We start from the raw sequence: 20,782 nt of genomic DNA, 5'->3' as shown, positions 1-20,782 counted from the left end.
ACGCTTGTTGGTTGCGTTAGATCGGCCCATGTGTCCGTATCTATTTTGTTAGTTAGGCCAGCCACATTCGAGGAAAGAATTTTTAAGGTTTGTGGGGTATTTTGGGTGTCAAATTGTTTGGCCGTGGGTCTTATGTTTTCAAGCTGTGGGGCACTATCCATTTGCCCCTCATCCAGTGGTGGGCCTTCTAGGGCAATTTCCCTTTTATGTGGCTCCTGGGACAGGTCTAAAGACCCAGTAGTGGATTTCTCCTGCCTACCGGTCGGGGGTGCATAGTAACCGCTTTCATACCCTGCTGATTGCGTTTGTGCCCCTTTTATGGAGGCCAATTGTCAGTCCACCATTTCAAGACACTCATAATGATTAAACAGTGGTAAGAATGGTGGCTGAAGAAATCTCGGGGGCCATGGTTCCTCTCTTTCAAATCCACCCCTTCCCATCCCTCTTCTATGAACAGTTTCCCATCCCTGGGAATCGCCGTATGTGTTTGGGCGGAAGGGGGGTATTCGTGATTGGTTGTAGGGGATTCTCCTCCTTCCCGGGTTGCCCTCCCAATTATCATGTGAGTTCTGATAATGTCCTCTGCTCTGGGCATTTGTTGCATGGTCGTTAGGTGGATAGAAGAATGAAAGGGGGACAGGATGAATAGCGCTCCCTTCATCTTCCAGAGCTGGGCTGCATATGAAAGAGACAGTTCTTGGTTCTCTAAAACTCACTAACTCACTAATAAGCAATCGCCACTGATTGTTTTGGGTCTCTTGCCTACCCACGAGACTCTTCTTACCATGCGAATGTCGCTGGTCATGCCTCTGGGGAGGGGTCTATGTGCTGAGAGCCAGTTAATGACTTTGTTTTTCAGAGACTCCCCTGTTTCATATGAGTCTGATTTTAATTCGGGTACCCCAATTAAGATAACAGTATATGGCGCCACGTCAGGTGGAAGATTGACTGTAAGTGTTCTTGGTGGGTTTGCCTTTGAATGATTCGAATCACGTGTATCTTGGTTGGTGATCAAGGGGGGTATAGGGGAACTCTTATGTTGTGTATTCAACTGGACGTTATCATTAACTAAATTTAAACGCTGCTGCGTAATAGGGAATTGTTTGGTGGAGCCAGAAGTCGCTGGCGTTGCTGAGATGGGTTTTAATTTGGGTGGTTGGTTACTGTGTGGTTTGATATTTTTGTCACGCGCTGTATTTGCTATCACTACCTCTTTAGCTTTTACAGGTTTTGGAGAAACCGAGTTACAGTTATGTTTTGGGTCAGTGTTGGGTAGCGTGGGGCGGGAAGCCCCCGGTTTCCAACAGTCCATAATCTGTAGGGCGGTTTTCTCGATTTTAATTAATCTCGCCTCCATTTTCATCAGGCGTGCTTCTAGCGGACTTATGATCGTTTTCAAAAGGTGGCCTATATCAGCTAATGATATGTCCTCTTCTGCTATCTCAGGATTGTGTTCCATGTTGGGAGGTGGCTGGTCAGTGAGGGTATCACTGGGCAATTGCTGGGAGGGATCAAATGCTATCACCGCTGTCACTGGTGGAGTTCTTTCCTGGTTAGTATGGTCAGGACTAGCTGTGTTGTGGATTTTCCCTGTTTTTCCCTTTGCTTTTTTGGACTTCCTTTCCTTAGTGCTTTGTTTCCCCGCTATCCTTTTTTGGATGGCACCCTCCCTTATCCCCCGATTGGCACTAGGTGACCCTACTAAATTTGGGGTATCAGTTGTTGTGGCCGATTCTTCCCTAAGTAAGATGGGGCATTGAATGGTTAAATCAGTATCCTCCCCCGTATTTGTTAGGTTGAGTGGTTGGGTGATTTGTGTTAGAGGCAATGAGAGAAGACTCATGTCCTCTGAATCACTTATTGTTCCCTCAGAAAGATCTATACTCGTAGGCCGTTGTGCCCCACCACATGCACCCAGTTGTGAGCTATCTATAACCCGCCTATCTTCGGGAGTTTTTGCCATCGCTATTACACCCATCGATGACCTCCTGACCCACTCTATTTCTTGCGAGATTCGTCTTTCTAGAAGGGTGATATCATCTATCAAGAGGGAACCTGCTTTCAGAAAATAGTTGTCTATTTTGCCTTGGTTTGAGGTGGCTGTTGTGGGGCCGTTGGCTAACAGGTTGGCTTTGCTCCTGGTCTCCATTTTGCTCATAGTGGGCAATATGGCTCAGGGGCGACAGAATAGAGGACGGTGATATAAGTTTTGCCAAGATGTGGATTTAGGCAGTAGTACCTGATGTAAATAGGGTGGCCCAGTCCAGTCTCTAACGTTCTCGAACGGCCTCAAACGGCCCGCTCTTTGCCCGGTCTTCGCCCCGAGCTGCGTCCCGCGCACGTCCCGCGTCGCGGTGGTAAACAGGCCAGTAATATACGAGGAGGTTGGGGGCTTGGCCGCCGGGGGAAGAGGCACGAGCTGTGTGAAGCTGAGGATGCTGGTCCTCGCAGTCCCCCGGTAGGCTCCACGCACTGGACACACGCTTGGAGGCTCAAACCTGTGCCGTCCTCAGCTGGGAGCGCGTGTGCTCTCCGCCGACTGCGGAGCCGCTCACACCAGCAAGGACTGGCCACAGGGAGCAGCTGAGCGGCACCCGCGAAGCGGGTGTCGCGAAAGGTAGAGGGCGAACTGGAAGGGCAGGCAGGCAACAGCAGAAGTCTTTGGCAGCCCTCACGGCAGAAGGAAAATCCGGTATGAGTCACCCACACAGCCAATGTTCTCAGCGCTGTTATTTGCTGGAAGCTGGGGGCGTGGCCACTGGGGGAAGAGGCACCGGCTGTGTGAAGCTGAGGATGCTGGTCCTCGCAGTCCCCCGGTAGGCTCCACGCACTGGACACACGCTTGGAGGCTCAAACCTGTGCCGTCCTCAGCTGGGAGCGCGTGTGCTCTCCGCCGACTGCGGAGCCGCTCACACCAGCAAGGACTGGCCACAGGGAGCAGCTGAGCGGCACCCGCGAAGCGGGTGTCGCGAAAGGTAGAGGGCGAACTGGAAGGGCAGGCAGGCAACAGCAGAAGTCTTTGGCAGCCCTCACGGCAGAAGGAAAATCCGGTATGAGTCACCCACACAGCCAATGTTCTCAGCGCTGTTATTTGCTGGAAGCTGGGGGCGTGGCCGCCGGGGGAAGAGGCACCAGCTGTGTGAAGCTGAGGATGCTGGTCCTCGCAGTCCCCCGGTAGGCTCCACTCACTGTACACACGCTTGGAGGCTCAAACCTGTGCCGTCCTCAGCTGGGAGCGCGTGTGCTCTCCGCCGACTGCGGAGCCGCTCACACCAGCAAGGACTGGCCACAGGGAGCAGCTGAGCGGCACCCGCGAAGCGGGTGTCGCGAAAGGTAGAGGGCGAACTGGAAGGGCAGGCAGGCAACAGCAGAAGTCTTTGGCAGCCCTCACGGCAGAAGGAAAATCCGGTATGAGTCACCCACACAGCCAATGTTCTCAGCGCTGTTATTTGCTGGAAGCTGGGGGCGTGGCCGCCGGGGGAAGAGGCACCAGCTGTGTGAAGCTGAGGATGCTGGTCCTCGCAGTCCCCCGGTAGGCTCCACGCACTGGACACACGCTTGGAGGCTCAAACCTGTGCCGTCCTCAGCTGGGAGCGTGTGTGCTCTCCGCCGACTGCGGAGCCGCTCACACCAGCAAGGACTGGCCACAGGGAGCAGCTGAGCGGCACCCGCGAAGCGGGTGTCGCGAAAGGTAGAGGGCGAACTGGAAGGGCAGGCAGGCAACAGCAGAAGTCTTTGGCAGCCCTCACGGCAGAAGGAAAATCCGGTATGAGTCACCTGTGATTGGTGATCCTCCTCTAGCCAATCACTAGCCACGGTTGGCGGTTTCCACTGTGGTCAGCCACTGGGCTATACAAGCGCACTCTCCACCTGCCTCGGTACCTTCCCATCGGCTCAGTTGAAGCCCGAGGTACCGACAGACAGGTGGGTTGAATGGCGCTCGGTTAAGAAGCTACTTAGCCCTCTGCAGCATCTTGTTAGAGTGATGGCCTGTTCTTCTGGAGCACTGTTCCGACCTGCTTTCCTGGGCTGGCATATCTTGCTCAGTAACTTTAGGTTGGGCAGTTCATTTTCTTTTTCTTGCTCCATCTCTTGCTCTACTATCAGCTGTTGCATTTGGTGCTTTTACCTCTTTTTAGAGAACGCTAGACAAGTGTCATCTGTCAGCTTTGTCTGGTCCATGGACCACATCCTCTGTCCACTGTTTTATGTTTAAGTAGGTAGTTTGAGGGAGATTCATAACGAACATAGAATTAATAAATCATTGATCTGTTATTTGAAAAAGAATCATTTGAAAATGGATATTTCGCTACCTTTTCTATTTCCTCAGAGCGGGGCCTCTATTGACCTGAGTGAGTGCCAGACGAGGTGAGGCCTTTCCCCATAAATTCCTTGGGTGAGTTTTAACAATCAAGTATTTGTTCCAAATGGGATCAAAGGCCAATATATGTGATGTTCATTGTATACATTGCTGTTTTTCACATCTTTTACAAGATCTTTCCTCTATGGGCCTCGGCCTAAAAAACGCACAGGCGACTCACGACAAAGGACAGCTACTCGATCCCATATTCACTAACATCCAAGATCTGAGCACTCGCCCCCACGTCCCCCTCCCTTGGACCGACCACTTCCTGGTCCCCTTCGAATGGCACATTAACATCCCTCCACCTCAACCTCCTAAATTCAGAACCCTTATTAGACGCTGGCATAAACTGGTCCCAGAGGAATGGGCAGCTAAACTAAGTGAAGATACCCCTCCCCCCTCTCAAGACACTATCACTGCTGACACCAAATTTAACACATGGATCTCCCAATCTCTGGACGACATCCTCCTGAAATCCAGCACCCTCAAACGTACCAAGAGAGTCACCCCTTCCCCCTGGTACACCCCCGAATTAAACTTACTACGGAAGGAATGTAAGAGGAACGAACGCTTATGGAGGAAAGATAAAAAGGCAGACAAAAAAGATATATTTCGGGCCTCTTTAAAATCCTATAAAATGGAACTCCTCAATACTAAAAGCGCCTTCTACGAAGATAGAATTAAAAACGCCTCCTGCTCGGCACATGAAACCTTTGCCGTCCTTAAGGAACTCCTCCAGGCCCCAGACCCCCCAGTAAAACCTCTGGACCCCAAAGCAGCGGAAAGCAAATGCATTAAACTTTCCACCTTCTTCGACGAGAAAATCCAAAAAATTCTCGCGGACCTACCCCCAATCACGGCTGACAACCTGGGCGGGGATCCTTCTAAATCTCCCATTTACTGCCCTCACTCCCCTGATGGCAACCTACCCTTTCTGGACACCTTTGGCCCAGTGTCTACGGAAGAGGTAGCTGCGACATTGGCTACAATTAAAAGTGGCTCTCCTCGCGATCCCGCCCCCCTCCGTTTTCTGAAAAAAGTGTCTAGCACCATCCTCCCCCCCCTCACGTCCCTCATTAATTCCTCCCTCTCGCAGGGTCTAGTCCCTCCTAGCTGGAAGGTGGCAGTGGTCAAAGGCCTTTTAAAGAAACCCTCTCTAGACCCCCTGGACCTAGCCAACTACAGACCTATCTCCCTCCTCCCAGGAAATAGCAAGATCACGGAGAAGCTAGTGAATAAAAAACTATCACTATTCCTTGAGAGCAACAACCTACTCGGGACCTCCCAGACAGGGTTTCGTCCAGGACAGGGCACTGACACAGCCCTCCTGGCAGCAGTGGAGAAGGCCAGAAGCATTCTGGACACGGGAGGATCAGTGGCAGTGATCCTCCTGGACCTCAGTGCGGCCTTCGACACTGTGAGCCACCACACCCTAATCCAACGACTGGGAGACATCGGAGTAAGGGGCACGGCCTTGAAGTGGCTAAAATCTTTCCTAGACGGACGCTCCTTCCAAGTCTGGGAGAATGACAGCCACTCCCCCGCAATCCCCCTCCGTTGTGGAGTACCGCAGGGCTCATCTCTCAGCCCTACGTTATTTAACGTGTATATGTCCCGGCTGGAGAAACTGGTCAACCCGTTCGGCGTCTCGATTATCAACTACGCCGACGACACCCAGCTGGTGGTAACCCTCTCACACCCGCACCAATCCCCACCCGACCTTCACAGCTGTCTCTCGGAAATTCATAACTGGATGAACTCCTCGGCACTGAAACTGAACGGGTCCAAGACCGAGATCCTGCTGCTCGGACATAAAGAGCCCTCCCTGCCGCCTGACATCTGGCCTGTCTGTCTAGGTGACCCCCCTACACCGAAGGAGGAGGTCAAGAGCCTGGGCGTATGGCTCGAAAAGGACCTGAGCTTCAGATCACAGGCCAAAAAAACGGCAGGAATCTGCTTTGGACTCCTTAGGGCCTGCAGAAAGGTCTTCCCCCTGCTCCCCGCTACCTCCAAGAAACTCCTGATTCAGGGCCTCATTATGGCGAGGCTGGACTACTGCAACGCAATCTACCTGGGTGCCCCCGAAGCCACCCTCAATACCCTGCAGAAAGTCCAAAACGCCGCGGCCCGCCTACTTACCGACACCCCCGCCAGATCCTCGGCAAAGCCAGCCTTGAAGCTCCTGCATTGGCTCCCAGTCAGAGAAAGGGTGGCTTTCAAGGGGATTGGTGTCAGTATAACGCGTTGTATTACAACGTATTCCGTTACAACGCAGATTTTACAACGCGGGATCCATTACAACGGATGTCATTACAATGCATGGCATTACATCGTAGATGCTATTACAACGCATGGCATTACATCGTAAGTATAGGTAAGTTGAATTTTTTGTTAAAAATGTTATTTGGTTTATTGTAAATAATTTTTTTTAAATAATTTAATTAAAAGACATTTAAAAATTGTCATTAATTTAATTTAATAAAATAATATCTATTTAATAAATGTAAATATAATAAAAATTGTAATTAATTTAATTTAATTAAAAAAAGTAATTAGTTTAATGTACATATTTTTTATAATGAAATTAAATTAAATTAATAATATTAATTTATTTAATTTAATTAATTTAATAAAAAATGTTATTAATGTAAAATAATTAATTTAATTTATTAAATATATTTCAATTAATTTTAAACTGGTAAATATAATTTAATTATCCCTAAACCCAAACCCTGCCCTAAAACCTAAAAACACCCCTGTACCCCAAACCCCAAACCCTACCCTAAAACCTAAAAACACCCCTGTACCCCAAAACCCAAATCCTGCCCTAAAACCTAAAAACACCCTTGTACCCCAAAACCCAAACCCTGCCCTAAAACCTAAAAACACCCCTGTACCCCAAAACCCAAACCCTGCCCTAAAACCTAAAAACACCCCTGTACCCCAAAACCCAAACCCTACCCTAAAACCTAAAAACACCCCTGTACCCCAAAACCCAAACCCTGCCCTAAAACCTAAAAACACCCCTGTACCCCAAAACCCAAACCCTGCCCTAAAACCTAAAAACACCCCTGTACCCCAAAACCCAAACCCTGCCCTAAAACCTAAACACACCCCTGTACCCCAAAACCCAAACCCTACCCTAAAACCTAAAAACACCCCTGTACCTCAAAACCCAAACCCTGCCCTAAAACCTAAAAGCACCCCTGTACCCCAAAACCCAAACCCTGCCCTAAAACCTAAAAACACCCCTGTACCCCAAAACCCAAACCCTGCCCTAAAACCTAAAAACACCCCTGTATCCCAAAACCCAAACCCTGCCCTAAAACCTAAAAACACCCCTGTACCCCAAAACCCAAAACCTACCCTAAAACCTAAAAACACCCCTGTACCCCAAAACCCAAACCCTACCCTAAAACTTAAAAACATCCCTGTACCCCAAAACCCAAACCCTGCCCTAAAACCTATAAATACCCAAACACCCCAAAACATATACCTCAGTACCCCAAAACATATACTCCTATACTCATACTTATTTAAAAAATCACTTAAATTAATATATTTAATTTATAATATTTAAAAACAAAAATAAATATTTTTTTTATAATTAATAATAATTAAATCAATTAAATAATATTAAATGAAATAAAAAAAAATTAAATACTTACCAATACTTACGATGTAATAGTATGCGTTGTAATAGCATCTGCGATGTAATGCCATGCATTGTAATGACATACGATGTAATGGATCCCGCGTTGTAAAATCTGCGTTGTAACGAAATGCTACGTAAAAGTTGCGTTGTAGGTGTAACATACCCTTTCAAGGCCCTCTGTCTGGCCCATAAGACCCTCCATGACAAAGGCCCACCCATCCTCAAGGATTTCATCATCCCTTACAATGCGAGTAGGGTCCTCCGCTCAGGTGGAGAGAACTTCATCACTGTTCCCAGAGTCAAAAAGGCCCGGTCCGGAGGACGCCGCTTCTCGGTCCACACGGCCAAACACTGGAACAACCTTCCTCGGAGACTGAGAACTGAACCTAATCTTCTCCAATTCAGGAAGGCCTTGAAAACCTTTCTCTTTCCTTAAATCCCCCCCCTTCGATTCTGACCTCTCCTGAGTTCTGGTTCTAGCGCTGGGATGCTCTAGGGTTACTACGCGCTCTATAAAACCTTAAAATAAATAAATAAATAATGTCTCGTGTCTGTTGTTTCAATTTTTCACACAGGTGAGAATCCACTGACCTACTACGTGGTATACGGTAGGCATCCACATAGTTGGTGTTTTTTTTGACAAGTGATAGATAACTTGTATAGTATTTGTTGCAGTAGTACTTTACATCATAGGTCCTGAAGAAAGCCTTTACAGGCTGAAACATGTCGACCAGATCCATTTGATTGATAGTAATATTTGTTTAATACTATCCACATACTGTTGCTTTTAATATTACCTCTGTGATGACCCCCCTAATAAAGTACGTTGCTTTGGCATCACACTAGGTAATTTTAACTCACTTTTTTTCTTTCTTTCACACTTTCTTTCACTGCAACCTCTCCCATCCAGCCATGTCATATATACATCTTTTCCGTCACTGGAGGATCTGTTTCTAGGGCTCCTCACAATATCATCAGGTGAGAGACCTAACAGATACCAGTTCTTGTACATAAAATCCCAGATGACGAGTTTCCGCCAAGTGGTGGGCTGATGGGATTATTTTTGTCTTGTTCTCACACTCTATCTCTTCTTTGTTCAGACAACTGTTCATACATGCACCACTTTGGAATTGGCATAGAATATTGAGCCCATTGTAGACCTCCAGTATCCCTTGTGTTTTTGTTAACAGTTAGATTGGGGATAGGATACTTTGTAGGTCTTTAATTTTGTTTCCCCTATAGACCCTCTCACACAGTTGTTCCTTGTTAGTAAAGTGACTGCCCCAAACTTGATTTTAGTGCTAGAAGTGGAAGGACACCAGGATTGGCATTCTAAACTCCCCACACACACACCTACAGGCCTCCAAGCACAAGTTTAGAGTGGGCGAATACTTCCACCATACTCGAAATACCCAAAGTGGGTAGGGTTGGACCCAGTAACTTTTGCCCTAATGATTAGGGCATGCCCAGCAGTCATTCACACACACTACCGTGTGCCAGGCATAAATGTGTCATGTCCAGGCACCCACTTCAGAACACTTGTGGACCTAAGGAAGAGCTGAAGCGGATTGAATCTGCTTTCCACAACCTGAGAAGTGCACTGAAAAGACTGGACCTGCTCTGTCTTGTTACAAGGACAAAGACTCAGACTTCAAAGGTCATAAGTCTGACCTCATGTTAAAGCTCCAAGGACAAAACGAAGTACAAGAGGCTTTTCCCATCAACTAGGGGATTGGGATAGTTTATAGGGCTAGGGCAGGTAGAATACACTGCATGATGGCCGATATTGAGGGCTCGGGCAGGGTATGATCTTTACAACACATGTCCCTTTACCAATCATGTCTTCACCACAAAATTGCATGGTACAGGCATACGTGGTGAAAGCATGCATGGTAAAGACGCAGTCCTGATTGAGACTGTGTGGTTCAGCCATGCGTTGTTGAGGAATGCTTTGTTCCATCACACAACCATCCACTATACTTTAAATAACACCCTTTCTGTCTTGCAAACAAAATAGGAACTGTCAGAAAGAAAGCAGAAGTAGCTACTGATTGGGTAAGGAGCTTCATCAACACACATAGTTCAATAATACCATCTCATATTTTGGGGCACTGCCAGGTAAGAACTAGAAGTATTGTGCTATATGGTGCCTGATACTCTGGACCATCAACGCACATCAACACAATGGGAACAATCCAGCAAACAGTCTAGATCCAACAGTAACCCTTAGCCTTTCATTGATCATTCGTGAAGGAAATCTGTTGAATAGCAACCACTGAAGCAACTATCATAAACAAGAGCTTCACCATACAACAGAAAAACATTTCATAGATAACATTTACCAGAATATGCGGAGAGAACAAAACAATCTGGTCAGTAAACTGCTATAATAAAGAAGGGATGAAATTAGGAACCCCTCAAAAAATAAAATACTCTAGGAGTTACATCAACCAAGAGGATCAAGGAGATTTTTGATGAGAAAGTTAAACAATTCATTCAAGCAGACTGTGGGCATGTCAAGGCATTTAAATGAAAACACAACAATGGATTTGAACATTATGGCCAATTCGATTGTCGGATACTGTGGAACGGAGACAAAATGTTGTCATAATTTAGTCAGAAGTGAAAATATTGTTGATGTTCATGTCCGCGATCATCAGCCTAAAATCGCATTAAAAATTGCATCTGATCATATTAGTTCTACGAATGCTAATTCAAAGACACTGAATGAACTGCAAACAAATGGAAAGAGTTTACCTACCTAGACCTCACTGCCCTCACACACATACATCTCTTAATACTTCTGTTATGGAACATTCAGGCTTTCCTTCTATTTACAGTGCCCTAATTCTAAACCCTTTTATAGGGTGCATATTCATTAATATCCAAATTTCCAAGCAGAGTTTGATTTTTATTGCATACTATGCAATTGTGCACTAAGCGTTTTTCTAATACATGGTATTCTGCAATCACTGTATAAAAACCCACCAAGTTGCAGAATATAAAGAAATTAAATTACAGATCTCTCCTACACAGACTCCAGACCATCCAAAATGCCACAGCCAGACTCGTCCTCGGGACCCCATGCCACAAGCACATGACCTAACACCTTCGAGACCTCCACTGGCTCCCGGTTGAGAAGAGGGTCACCTTCAAACTCCTCACCCACGCCTACAAAGCCCTCAACAACATCGGACCCAAATACCTCAATGATAGACTCTCCTTCCAAGTACCCAAGAGGAACCTCCGCTCTGGCGACCTCGCCCTGACAGAGGTCCCCCGCATCCACAGGAACAGAATAGGTGGCAGAGCTTTCTCCTATATTGCAGCCAAGACCTGGAACAAGCTCCCCATCAACATCAGATGCTCAGAAACCCTTCACACCTTCAGGAAGAACCTCACGACCTGGATCTTCGACTAATCCGGAGCCCCCCCCCCTTCCCCAGCGCCTTGAGACCCTCATGGGTGAGTACCGCGCTTTATAAACCCCTGATTGATTGATTGATTGACATCAGAACACAACTGTAACCAGTTATTACAGTTGGGTTTTAACATCACAATGCCTGCAGATAGAGCCATCAGCAAAGAGGACAAGGCAGGTCAGGACACGAAGCATAATTAAAGCAGATGTTTGAAGAACGGAAGACGGAAACCGAAAAATCGCTTTTCTTTTTTTGTTGTTTTTTCTAGCTGTACATTAACAAGAAGAAACATGTTTAATTTTTGCTCTCTTTGAGAAAAGCTAGAATCTTTCTTTAACACAACTAACTTGTATTAAACTACTACTGAAATCTTTCTTCAACAAATTTCTGACAGCTTTTTTGATCTTTTTAATTTTGCTCTAGAATTTCTATTTTTATTCTTTATGTTTGTAAACATGCTTACTGTTTTATATGAAAGAGCTACACACCAAAGGTTTACGTGGTCTGTGAGCAAGGTGATGGTGTGACCATGTATTATAAGGAATAAAGTACCACCTGCTGTACACGATAAGAATCTTGTAAGCCTCCTCAGAATTCCATAACGTTATTCCTCCATATGGTCATGGAACTCCTCGGTGACTTCAATATCCTTATGATGTAGGGCAATAGTTATTTTATCCTACATATATACTTCTTTGTGTTCCATTTAACAACAGTGCACAGTAGAATTGAAATTACCTTGATCCTTTTTTAATTGAATTTGTCACAGAAATTTGACAAGAAAATTTAAAACAAACACATTTCAAGATAATGATTTTTCACTAAATGAGGTAATATCATATTTCTTACACCCCGGCTCAGATTAAGTGAACTTTAGCATGACGGTCACACAAAAGAAAACAGTGCTATAATGACACATAGCGGAGCAGATGGCAGTGTCAATCAACGTTCTCTTGCACAAGGATTTTTTTAGCAAAGGTTAACGAGGGTGTTGCACTGAAAAAAGTACTCCATCTCGTATTGTGAAAACCCAAATAAGAGCAATATATGTAGCACAATATGTGAAACTGGCCATAATTGGGTAGCTACACCAAAAACATCCTTAGAATTAAACATAAAAACAGATCAACTAAAGTAGCTAGATCGGGCTTTAAACAGAATTATAGTACCAAATGAAACCCAACCTTAACAATTAGCAAGCTGATTATAACATGATAGTTCTACACTGAATGCCTGATTCAAAAATGTAAATTTACACTTTTGTGTAAGTTTATGATTATTTACTACGTCCTATCTTTTAATGTGCAGAGACTCTGCTGTCGTAAAGATACTTCTAGTTAGATAATACTAGTAAAAGCAAGTGTGTAAGTTTACCTTTGTGAATCAGGCCCTAGTGTGTAATTTTTGTGAAATTGTGCATTGTATGCAATTTACCCTTGGGTAGCTGTAGATGTGTAAAAATATGTACAGGAAATGTCTGTCTCCACTGCAAATTATTTGCAAGACACCTCTCACTTGCCTTTGTGCCATGGTACAACACTTTAGCATCACATTAAAATGAGCATGGCCTGCAACATTAAGTAAATATGAAGCTACACAATTTTCTCACATTTGGACACTGTGGTATTTGGTATTTTCAATCTTTATATACAGGAAGGCAAAATAAGACAGTGCCGTGGTTATCCAGTCGTCATTTAAATAGTTTTGGACACCGATTCTTAACAACAGTTTCCCCATTGAGGCTGCCCTGTAAGGATCTACTGCCCCATGAATCAGAGAAAAGTCTTGTTATCCCCTTCTGCTTTTTTATTCCCTTAATGGAAGCAGTGAAATTGATTGATAAAAGGACCAATGACTGATCCTGCAAGAAGACCGAGAAATGTCCTGCGGGGCCACACTCCAACACACTCCAACCTGTCAGATGCAGCCTGGTGGGTAGACTTTACAGATTGCTCTAGGCTAGGAGACTTGACATCTATTCCTTGCTTTACCTCATTGTAAAAAGATACTGGAAGACAGCACTGTCTTAACAAGCATTTGCAATGCAATAGGTCTCGTATTTACGAGAGTTTGAGCTATTTGCATTGTAAATGACAATTCCTTTTATTTATGTGTTGGTTTTAAAACAGATAAATAAAAAGCATTGTCATTTACAATGTCAATAGCTTAAACTCTTGCAAATGTGAGACCTATTTCATTGCAAATGTCAGCACCCGTGCTATACATTTTTTTTAAAAAGCATTAGGAGTGAGCGGGGAACAGCGTTTTACAATAAAGTGCCTTTACGACGCTACCATTACAACGCAACTTTTACAACGACTTGCGCTGGGGGGCGCTCTAGGATAGGGAATAGTTTTAATTTACTATCCAACACCTTCCCTACTATCCACGGGGACTGGAGTTGGAATAGTAAATTAAACTAGTCACTATCCAGCACCCCCACAGCAAGTCGTTGTAACGACTTGCGTTCTAAAACCTGCGTCGTAAAGGCATGCGTTGTAATAGCATGCGATGTAACAACATACATCCGGAGTGAGCGTGTCCTGCCTGCAACAGCATGCAAGATAAAGATATTTGAGAAAATAGTGCTCGAGGCTGTAATTAAAGTCCATCGAGTAACAACACAATAAATAGGGGGTGTGGCAAGTGGAGGTTACAAAATGAGACAAGGCGGTACTGAGGGGGGACTTGCAAGCCTTTTCACCAATGAACAGCCACAGTTTACAGTGGACAATGACACAATCCAATGGGAAATATGGGGGTAGAGTGGGCGGAGAGTGGGTGGAGCTTCAAGTCCGTACCTGAATACAGAATGCCTTGCAGAGCAGTGCATGTGCTGCCCAGGCTCGACTTAAAAAACCGGACATGCACTCCCGACATAGAGTCATTTACCTGAGGAAGGCAGCCCAAAGGCATCACTATTGGAACCAACCCTGCCTCAAGTGTGCAGTGAGCAAGCTGAAAACTATGGAGCTAGAAGACATGGATTTTAGTCCTGGCTTGTCAATGCAATCAAATTGAGTGCTTTTCTAAAATCACTCTCTGAACATATTCCTCTGCTCCTGTTTTTTCGCAATTATGATTACTTAAAATCAGGCTAATCTATAGTAGTATGTGTCTCTGGTAGTATGTGAATAGTAGCAAAACTCGACTGGAACCAATGACACATTAAATTACTCCCTGGGGGAGAGGTGGTGGGATAAAGCACCTAGTTTCATAGTCTACTAAGTTGTACCATAACGCAAAAGTTACAGACCATGTAGTAAGCGTTTTTTCTCTGCATCATTGGTTCGCCTTCTTGACCAATCTGTTTGACCTTTGTTTGATTGTTACTATGTGAGAACGTTGAAACAAGCTCTTAAACTGGAAATGAGAACCACTGACACTTTCCCATGACATTCTTTCCAGTGTCCTATAAATGCTTTCATGATGGTCATTTTATCATAATATCAGTGTTAAATGGAGGAAAGGTGGCAGGTAGGAACTACCACTGTCCCAGATGATCAAAGACAAATCATAACACACTAGTTAGAGGGCAAGATGGCTCAGTGAGATGAACGCTCACCACTGACGAATCCAGTGATCAGAAGGTGACGAGCTTGAACACCACCAATCAATCAATCAATCATAGGCATTTATAACGCGCACTACTCACCCGGAGGGTCTCAAGGCGCTGGGGGGGGGGGGGGGGGGGGGGGGGGTTCCGCTACTGCTCGAACAGCCAGGTCTTGAGCTTCTTCCTGAAGGAGAGGTGGTCTTGGGTCAGGCGTAGGTCGGGAGGGAGGGAGTTCCAAGTCTTGGCGGCCAGGTGGGAGAAGGACCTTCCTCCTGTTGTCGCTCTTCGGATGCGGGGGACGGCGGCGAGGGCGCGACTGGCCGAGCGGAGGTGGCGTTTGGGAGCGTAGAAGTTGAGGCGGCTGTTGAGGTAAGTCGGACCTTGGTTGTGTAGGGCTTTGTGTGCGTGGGTGAGGAGCCGGAAGGTTATTCTTTTGTTGATCGGGAGCCAGTGCAGGTCTCTCAGGTGTCTGGAGATGTGGCTTCGTCTGGGGACGTTGAGGATGAGTCTCGCCGAGCCGTTCTGGATACGCTGGAGTCTCTTCTGGAGCTTGGCGGTGGTTCCGGCGTAGAGGGCATTGCCGTAGTCCAGACGGCTGGTGACGAGGGCCTGGGTGACCGTCTTCCTGGTCACGGTGGGGATCCACCGGAAGATCTTACGTAGCATGCGCAGGATGTTGAAACAGGACGAGGAGACGGCGTTGACTTGTCTGGTCATGGAGAGGGAGGAGTCCAGGATGAAGCCCAGGTTGCGTGCGTGGTCTGTCGGTTTGGGTGTGTTGCCCAGGGCGGGGGGCCACCAGGAGTCATCCCAGGCGGAGGGTGAGGAGCCCAGGATGAGGACTTCCGTCTTGTCTGTGTTCAGTTTCAGGCGGCTGGTCGTCATCCACTCGGCCACGTCTTTCATCCCTTCGTGTAGGTTGGCTCTGGCGGCGGCGGGGTCGTTGGTCAGGGAGAGGATCAGCTGGGTGTCATCGGCGTAGGAGATGATGTTCAGGTTGTGTTGGCGTGCGATGGCCGCAAGGGGGCACATGTAGACATTGAAGAGGGTGGGGCTGAGCGAGGAGCCCTGAGGGACGCCGCAGATGACTTCCGTGGCTTCTGATCTGAACGGGGGCAGGCGGACTCTCTGTGTCCTTCCGGCGAGGAAGGAGATGATCCATTCCAGTGCCTTCTCCTTGATTCCGACGTTGCCGAGGCGCTGTACTAGGGTGCGGTGGCAGACAGTGTTGAATGCCGAGGAGAGGTCCAGGAGGATGAGGGCCGCTGTTTCTCCGTTGTCCAGCAGGGTTCGGATGTCGTCAGTGGCAGCGATGAGGGCGGTCTCGGTGCTGTGGTTGGCCCGGAAGCCTGACTGAGATGGGTCGAGGGATCCAGTCGCCTCGAGGAAGGCTGCCAGTTGCTTGTTGACGGTCTTCTCGATGACTTTGGCTGGAAACGGGAGGAGCGAGATGGGGCGGTAGTTCTTGAGTTCGGTGGGGTCCGCCGTTGGTTTCTTTAGTAGAGCGCTCAGTTTGGCGTGCTTCCAGCTCTCAGGGAAGGTGGCGGTGTCGAAGGAGGTGTTGATGATGTCCCGCAGGTGGGGTGCGATGACACCAAGACAAACTCAGCCTTCCATTATTCAGAGGTCCATAATTTGAGGGTCAATCTTTGCTTAATAATATCAGGGTATATTATCAAGGGCCTCACCTCCGCTTTTTTGGCTTTAAAAGCCAAAAAAGCGGAGATAATTTGTTTGCTCTATTTACAAGGCAGTGCTAACATGCATTAGCGCATGTTCGCAGCCTTTTTCCCGATGCCTCGCTTTGCATCTCTAATGAGATGCAAAGTGGGCGTCACTGGGCGTATCGTCACTGATTTAAATAGAAATTATTGCCATGAGTACATCGCGATATTTACAATGCGACCCACAAATAGGTTAGCGATTTTAAAAAACGCGCTACCTGTGCTTTTCTCCCAAAACTAACGTCTGGTAAAATACTGACTAACCCTCTTTGTCCTATGACAGGGGGATCATGCGGCCGAGGGCACCTTTGCCTATTTACAAGGTTTACGCCATCTCTGTGGTAGTATCGCTGGATTTCCAGCGATATTCCCCTCACAATGCCGCTATCGTTGGAAATATTATCGCCCTGGTGATAGGTATCGTTAATAACGCGCTATCTCAGCGATAACACCCAGGGATAGACGGCGATAAATAAAAGCGCCTTAAGTGCGCTTGCGATATTGATCGCCGTCCGTTGGTAATATGCCCAATCATTCGTTATTTACAGCGCTTAGCAACTGTGTAAAATCTTATATTATGTTTCTAGGTGACTAAAACGCTGCCTGTGCTCTTACATAATGATCATTATAGAACTTTGTGGAGTTTTCCAACTTTCAGCACATCCCTTAGTGACAGACTTTGGATTACTGAAGTCACAAAGTTGTATTTTGAGTCCCTGGAGTGGCCATTAACTTAATGAGACTACTGTAAAGTTTTAGGGAAGTCCCCTGTTAGTTCAGAATTTCTTCACTGGTGGTGTTGGCATTCCCATTAGTATATTCAAAGTTAAACATGTTTGACTCTTTTTCATAGGATACATTGAAGCATTCAGTGAGGACTTTTAGGTAATATTAGGTGTTGGTTGTGATCAGTTGTCATTGCTTTTAGATCTATTTAGCAGAGTAATTTTTCTTAATGAAATGTTTGATGTCCTTACCTTTTTATAATATGCATATTGTTTCAACTATGTGATTTGAGCATATAAACCTATATGTTGCATCGAAAAGATTTCCTTCTGTGAAGATTGCTATTTGGAAAAATTAGTAATCTAATCAATTTTAAGAAAAAGTGTATTAGGGCAGGGACCAAAGCTAATTAATACCGTCGTTAATGGCATCATTGGTTCTTGCCTTTACACTTCGGTATTTTCAAGGAGCTCTGCGCTGCCTAGTTTTTAGAAAATTCTGGCATGAATGCATACTACATTCACTGAGAAAAAAAATCCATTTAGGCGGAATGATTAATAAAAAAGCAAAAAAATGACTGTCTTCTTTCTCAGTGAGTGCATATCTTTGCGTTGCATGTATACATAACGACATCTACACCGCAACAATGATTTAAAAAAAAGGCATAGTTTCTCCTCAAACATTACACAAACAATGCAATAAATACACTGGTCAACCGAACTACTTCCCCGCGCGACAGTTAGGTTGTCTCACAACAAGGGACGTTAGCTTAATTGGGCGTTGCGTCAATGCCCATAGCGCCGTTCCTGAGTGAATAGCTCGATCGGGGGAGACTCTGAGGCGAGGAGGAGTATTTTTAAAGGTGTTAGACCTTAATCTGGAGGCCACAGCTCCGGAAAACAGTGTGCCGCCTGCCCAGGGGAATTAATTAGAAAGTGTGAGTGTAGAGTTTTTCAAGTGTGGAAAGAAAGAGCGAAATGAAAGGCAATAACACTGTAATGCCTCTTCCGAAGGCTGGGAGGCATACCGTTATATTTATTATTCATGGGGTTTTGTGAGCAGGAACGTTTGTGTCTGGTGTGCAGTGGCCCTCTCTCTAAGCAGTCTGCTTGGATTCGTTCATCGATTGTAATAAATGAACTTCAATTAAGTAATTAAAAAATAGCACACCGTTAAAGTGTGTTGTTGCATTTACCAACAGCTCTGCTACAAAAAATAGTCAGTATACAACCTCTCAAAAAATACAAGCAGCAGACAGCCTTTAATGTTCATGCACATTACACTTTTGTTTATAAAAGATATCAAAACTATTGGCTAACTACACGGAGATTTTCTATGACATAATCTTAGACCACTATTGGCTTACACATAAATTAAAGATGCAAACCAGTAGTAGTCGTGGAATTATTTAGTACAGCAGAAGTACTGCAATATTCAGGCGCATCTACTCATAGCAAAATCTTCCTGAATCAGGCCCTATATATTGAAAAAGAATGCAACTGAAAAGTATTCGATACCTAATAATGAGGCAGCTCTCCTTTCTTGCCTTGCCTTTCTTTCTCTCAATCACATTTTCAATAGTCACTCTAATTTACATCCTCTTCTCTTTTTCTTCTTTTGTTCCCTCTATCTCATGCCTTCATTCATCCTTACTCATATTTTCTCTACCTAAGCCTTTGTTGCCCACCATCTCTTTTCTTCATCCTATCTTAATCTTACATTTTCCACGCATACCAGTATATCAGTATGGCTTCAGCTATTCTCACTTATTCCCACAGCTCTACCTTTCTTCCTCCTTGATTCTACCTTTAATGTGTATGGCCTTCTCTTCATCTATTTCTCGTCCTCTAATAGTCAGTCCTATTTGTATTCCCTTTGCCTTTTTATTCCCGCTATTACCTTTTCTTCAAGTCGTTCCTTCATTGTTTCATCCCTCTTTCTGTGCTTGTACTGTCTCTGCTCACCTGTTTCTTCCTGATCATTACCTTCATTCCTTCTTTGTGTCTTTCACTACACAGATTTCTCTTGTTCCTTCTTACTGCAGATTTTTCGTCCTCAGTCTTCCCCGCGTTTTCTCTTTTCCTCATTTGCATTTTCTTCACCTTCCTTTCTTCCACCATTTTCGCACACAATTTAATTTCCCTCCTTAACAAAATACATGCCTTCTTGTTCAAAATCCTACCTTCTTTCTGGTAGTTCTCAAACTCTTGCCCGATCTTATTTTACTCACTTGTTCTCTTTAATCATAACATTCCAGTCGATTCCTTTTGTCACTCTAGCTGTTCTCCTTTCTGTACTTGTTTCGGCAATTTCGGCTTTTTCCGGCTGAATCTTCCTCTGCCCATGCCTCTCTTTCTCTTTTTAGTAATCCCTCCTACCTTCATATTCTCTAGATTTATTGAAGTTTTCCGCTTTCTTCCTTTCATCCTCTATCTCTCCTAATCCCACCCTGTCTCCCTCTGCTTTTCTCTATCTCTGTTCTTTTTTTCCCCTCATTCAACCTTCATTTGCCTCATCTTAATATCTCTCAGTTTATTCTTACCTCAACAGGCTACACTCACTTAACCATTCCAACTTCCCCTTTCTCCTTCACTCACATCTTCTCCTCCTCGGCTTTTCTCCCTTCCATTTTTCCCTCATGTTTCCTCTCGCCTTCATTCTTCCCCTCTCCTTCCTTTTCACTTTAGTTTCACGCTCTTCGCCAGTTTACAAGCCCATGGGCCAAGTAGGAGCGCAGCAGGAGGGCGCGCGACTCACATGAATCTGCTGGGCCTGCTCCTTGTCTTCCGGAGTGTTGAGCGAGGAAGTGTGGCAGGTATCGATGGACTTCATTATGAACCCCCGGCCTTGGGCGTACTGTTCGTCCTAGAGATAGACAAGCAGATCCATCAACAAAAAGCGCCAGAGATGTTGTCATTAAAATGGCGGCTTTGAACCTGACTGGGCCCATCATGGATACCTCTATGGGTCCTTCTGATTGAGAAACAGTGCAGATGGCGAGTGCCCTGGCTGTCAACATCTGTCATTTTGCTAGTTGTTCCAATATGTCGCTGAACGTGTTTACATGCACTTCATCATTTGCCTGGGCTGCATCACATAAATCTTGCATAATTATGTCACCCGCGGACAACATAATGTATGTGACTTTTGACCTCCTACGTTTGTACAGAAGGGGTGTTTGGGGTCACTGCCTGTTCATTAATCATGACAGGAAGCTGGGGGAATATGAATTTAGCTTGTAAAGGGACCATCCAACATTATGGAGCAAAGGGGCTCCTGCAGCAGCAATGAGTAGACCTTCAACAGCGTATTTGTTCCTGGCATTGCTGAACTTCC

At 45.6% G+C, this 20,782-nt stretch overlaps 1 protein-coding gene across 1 annotated transcript in view; it reads right to left on the bottom strand.

The window, feature by feature from the left end:
- The window catches only part of PRL (prolactin), a 119,386-nt gene that overhangs the window by 77,342 nt on the left and 21,262 nt on the right, over positions 1-20,782 (bottom strand). Inside the window, exon 3 of the mRNA XM_078685797.1 lies at positions 20,204-20,311. Coding sequence (XP_078541923.1) covers positions 20,204-20,311 — 108 coding nt within the window. The remainder of the gene's footprint in view (positions 1-20,203; positions 20,312-20,782) is intronic.

This window comes from Lissotriton helveticus, chromosome 4_1 (genome assembly GCF_964261635.1).
Source record: "Lissotriton helveticus chromosome 4_1, aLisHel1.1, whole genome shotgun sequence".
NCBI lineage: Eukaryota > Metazoa > Chordata > Amphibia > Caudata > Salamandridae > Lissotriton > Lissotriton helveticus.
Note: the sequence above shows the minus strand (reverse complement) of the source record. Positions and strands in the feature narration are given on the sequence as shown.